At 44.6% G+C, this 1,501-nt stretch overlaps 1 protein-coding gene across 1 annotated transcript in view; it reads right to left on the reverse strand.

Moving 5' to 3' along the window:
- The window catches only part of LOC103607680 (putative keratin-87 protein), a 15,107-nt gene extending 13,619 nt beyond the window's left edge, over positions 1–1,488 (reverse strand). Inside the window, exon 1 of the mRNA XM_008592156.1 lies at positions 1,414–1,488. Within this exon, the coding sequence (XP_008590378.1) occupies positions 1,414–1,488 (75 nt within the window). The remainder of the gene's footprint in view (positions 1–1,413) is intronic.
- Positions 1,489–1,501: the final 13 nt, after the last annotated feature.

Consider the following 1,501-nt stretch of genomic DNA (forward strand, 5'->3'; position numbering starts at 1 on the left):
TAAAAAGGAAATATCCTCTTATCAAAATAGGACCTATGTTTCCCTACAGAGTTATTTCTAATGGTAAAGGGGGAAATGCACTCAAGTGATCCAACTGAGCATCACCAATCTGACATTTTGTGCTTCCTGAGGTGATACAATAAGAGTTATACAGCATCCCTTATAAAGTATTATTCTCATTTAATATAAACCTAATCAAGCCTCTAGCCCAGTGCTGTCTAATAAAATTTTATGTGATGATGGAAATATTCTTTATCTGTGCCGTCCAATAAGGTAGGCACTAGTCACATGTAGATATTAAGGGTTTAAAATGTGGACAGTGCAATTGAGGAACTAGATTTTTAATTTATTTAATTTTAACTAATTTAAATTCAAATCATATGTGCCTATTGTCTACCGTATTGGACAGCCCAGACCTAGAATTAGTTTCCAAGTTCCAGAAAATACAAGAGATAGAGCCTGAAGTTAAATCACATAAAACCTATTTAACTTCTTAGGACAATTGGGAAAATTGAATACGGAATGGACAGTAAGTGGTTCTTCGGAACTATAGTTAATTTTCTCATGTGTGAAAATGGCACTGCCCCTACTCCTAAGAAATGCACACTGAAGTATTTAGGGTCACATGTCATGCTTTCTGCAGCTGTCGAGTAAATGGGCAAATGTGAAAGCAAATTTGGCATAATGCTGACAACTGGCAGATCTAAGCGTCTAGGTGGTGCATCTATGGGTGGTTGTTGTATTATTTCAACTTTTCTCTATGTTTGGAAACTCTCGTAAGAGTTGAAAAAGACATACAAGACAAATATTAAATAATCTGATGACTGCTGCCATGGTAGAAAAAAATCACATGTTTTCATCAGTAGACTGAACAAACAATCCGGAGATGACAAAATCCAGATTTTTGTTTTAGGAGTTTACCCACTACTGGAATGGAAATATCTTGATGTTACTTGTTAATAGCTCATTCTGTCCCGGGCTCCCTCCTCCCTCCATCACACCCCACACACAGGCCCCCTCCTGCTCCCGGTTTCCCCAGCACTGGGCCTCCCTTCTCCTGTCCCGGCCCTGCCCTGCCCTCCCCATTCCACACATGGGTACAAGCCCTGCTGGCAAGGCACTTTGAAGATGAAACATGCTGAGTCCCCCTACGGCCCAAGGGCTGGCATCATTTACAAAGAAGAGGGTGTGGGCCACTCCACCATTAAAGCACATTCTGGAGAGGCGTTGGACCCGGCTAACCGCCGAAGCCCATAAAGCCCAAATTGCCCCAACCCCGTCTTCATAGCCGAGCCCCTTCGGAATCTGAAGATAAATAGGACTGAGGCACCCTGCGGAGCACATTGGAGTTTCCATCAGGACTCCAGATCTCTTCTCCTGTGCTCTGCAACCCAACTTCTAAAGCACCATGACCTGCGGATCAGGATTCGGTGGCCGCGTCTTCACCTGCGCCTCGGCCTGCGGGCCCCGGCCCGGCCGCTGCTGCATCACGGCCGCCCCC

The sequence above is a fragment of the Galeopterus variegatus genome, unplaced genomic scaffold (assembly GCF_000696425.1).
Source record: "Galeopterus variegatus unplaced genomic scaffold, G_variegatus-3.0.2 Scaffold7624, whole genome shotgun sequence".
Taxonomy (NCBI): Eukaryota; Metazoa; Chordata; class Mammalia; order Dermoptera; family Cynocephalidae; genus Galeopterus; species Galeopterus variegatus.